We start from the raw sequence: 1,310 nt of genomic DNA, 5'->3' as shown, positions 1-1,310 counted from the left end.
ATCCGTTGGCTTAAGGCTGTGCAATTTAAATGCACCATTTTGGGGGGTTGATTTGCGTCTTTGATATATATAAACAGTCTCAGAAGTACTAGAAATGCACGAAAATCACATAATTCCTTCAAAATATCTCAAACTAGGAATTTCTTTTCTTATTTCTATAGATGTATTTTCTATAATATATGACAGTGTCTCAAGAAAAGACGACTCTTCTTTTTAACTTTCAAATAATAATTCTGGAAAAGCAAAGATTTGAAGGCTCAAATTTCGAAGGTGAGCTGTGAACACTATTACTGATTGGTTAAGTTTCTAAAAAAATCTCAGACTAAGGCATGATTGGTCAAAGAAATGGTGTAACTGTCCCTTTGAAAGATACATAAAATCTAAAGTCTTAAGCGTGGTCAATAAGAGTACATACATGGATAGGTCAGTATTGTTATGATTGTACTTACGTTTTACAGGGTCAATACACCCAATTCCACATGTGACACTGCAACATTTCTGATCACCAGGACACTCGCTATCTTGCTTACAATCATTTTGGAATATTAAACATCGTGGTAGTGGATTAGGTAACTTTGGGCATACACCTATTTAGGAAAAATAAGATGAATGGAAAGATTTTCCATACCACGGGATGAGTTTGTTTTTCTTGTCATAAAATTTGTTAGTACGTTAGGTTTTCATGCAGATTTCAATGGTAAAACCAAATGGGTTAGATTTCTGCACCTAATTCAAGATGGACAATGAATTATTGTTGAAATCGACTGCAACTACAGAAAGACGCATTTTCTGACAAACCACATTTGGTGCGAAGTGTATGATAATCAAAGTATAATACCAGGCTTGTTAGTATTGGGCAATGATGATTTGACACATCTGTTAAAACATACTCCAGGACAGCATATTTCTCCTTGACAACAATCTCCATCAACTTTACATGGTGGAGTATTTGGGAAGGCACATACTGGTCTTATCGGCGAGGTAAAGATTACAGGGAATCCATTTAAGGAATACTACCTCTTAGAATGGATTTTGCATTTAAAGTCTCAAGTCAAGAAGTGTATGGATTTTTTTTTATGGATTTATTAGATTATCGAGGGATTCTGTCGTATAGTTTCGACAACAAGAAAGTCCACTGATCAACAAAGTTTCATCCTGACCAAGTTTAAAAATTTCATTTTTTTTTTCATCCAAGGAGGTAGTATAACTTTAAAAGAGATCCCTCGATAGTTAGAAATTGAAAAGGTTTAGGGTAATACCACTGGCGATGCCCGTAACTATTACACAATCAGATACAGAAGAAAAGAAAG

At 34.7% G+C, this 1,310-nt stretch overlaps 1 protein-coding gene across 1 annotated transcript in view; it reads right to left on the bottom strand.

The window, feature by feature from the left end:
* Positions 1-449: 449 nt before the first annotated feature.
* The window catches only part of LOTGIDRAFT_239761 (hypothetical protein), a gene marked incomplete at its 3' end in the record, with an annotated part of 2,865 nt that continues 2,004 nt past the window's right edge, over positions 450-1,310 (bottom strand). The window contains exon 4 of the mRNA XM_009057611.1: positions 450-587. Coding sequence (XP_009055859.1) covers positions 451-587 — 137 coding nt within the window. The remainder of the gene's footprint in view (positions 588-1,310) is intronic.

Source organism: Lottia gigantea (genome assembly GCF_000327385.1).
Source record: "Lottia gigantea unplaced genomic scaffold LOTGIsca_3036, whole genome shotgun sequence".
NCBI classification, from domain to species: domain Eukaryota; kingdom Metazoa; phylum Mollusca; class Gastropoda; family Lottiidae; genus Lottia; species Lottia gigantea.
This window is presented reverse-complemented; position numbering and strand designations above follow the sequence as displayed.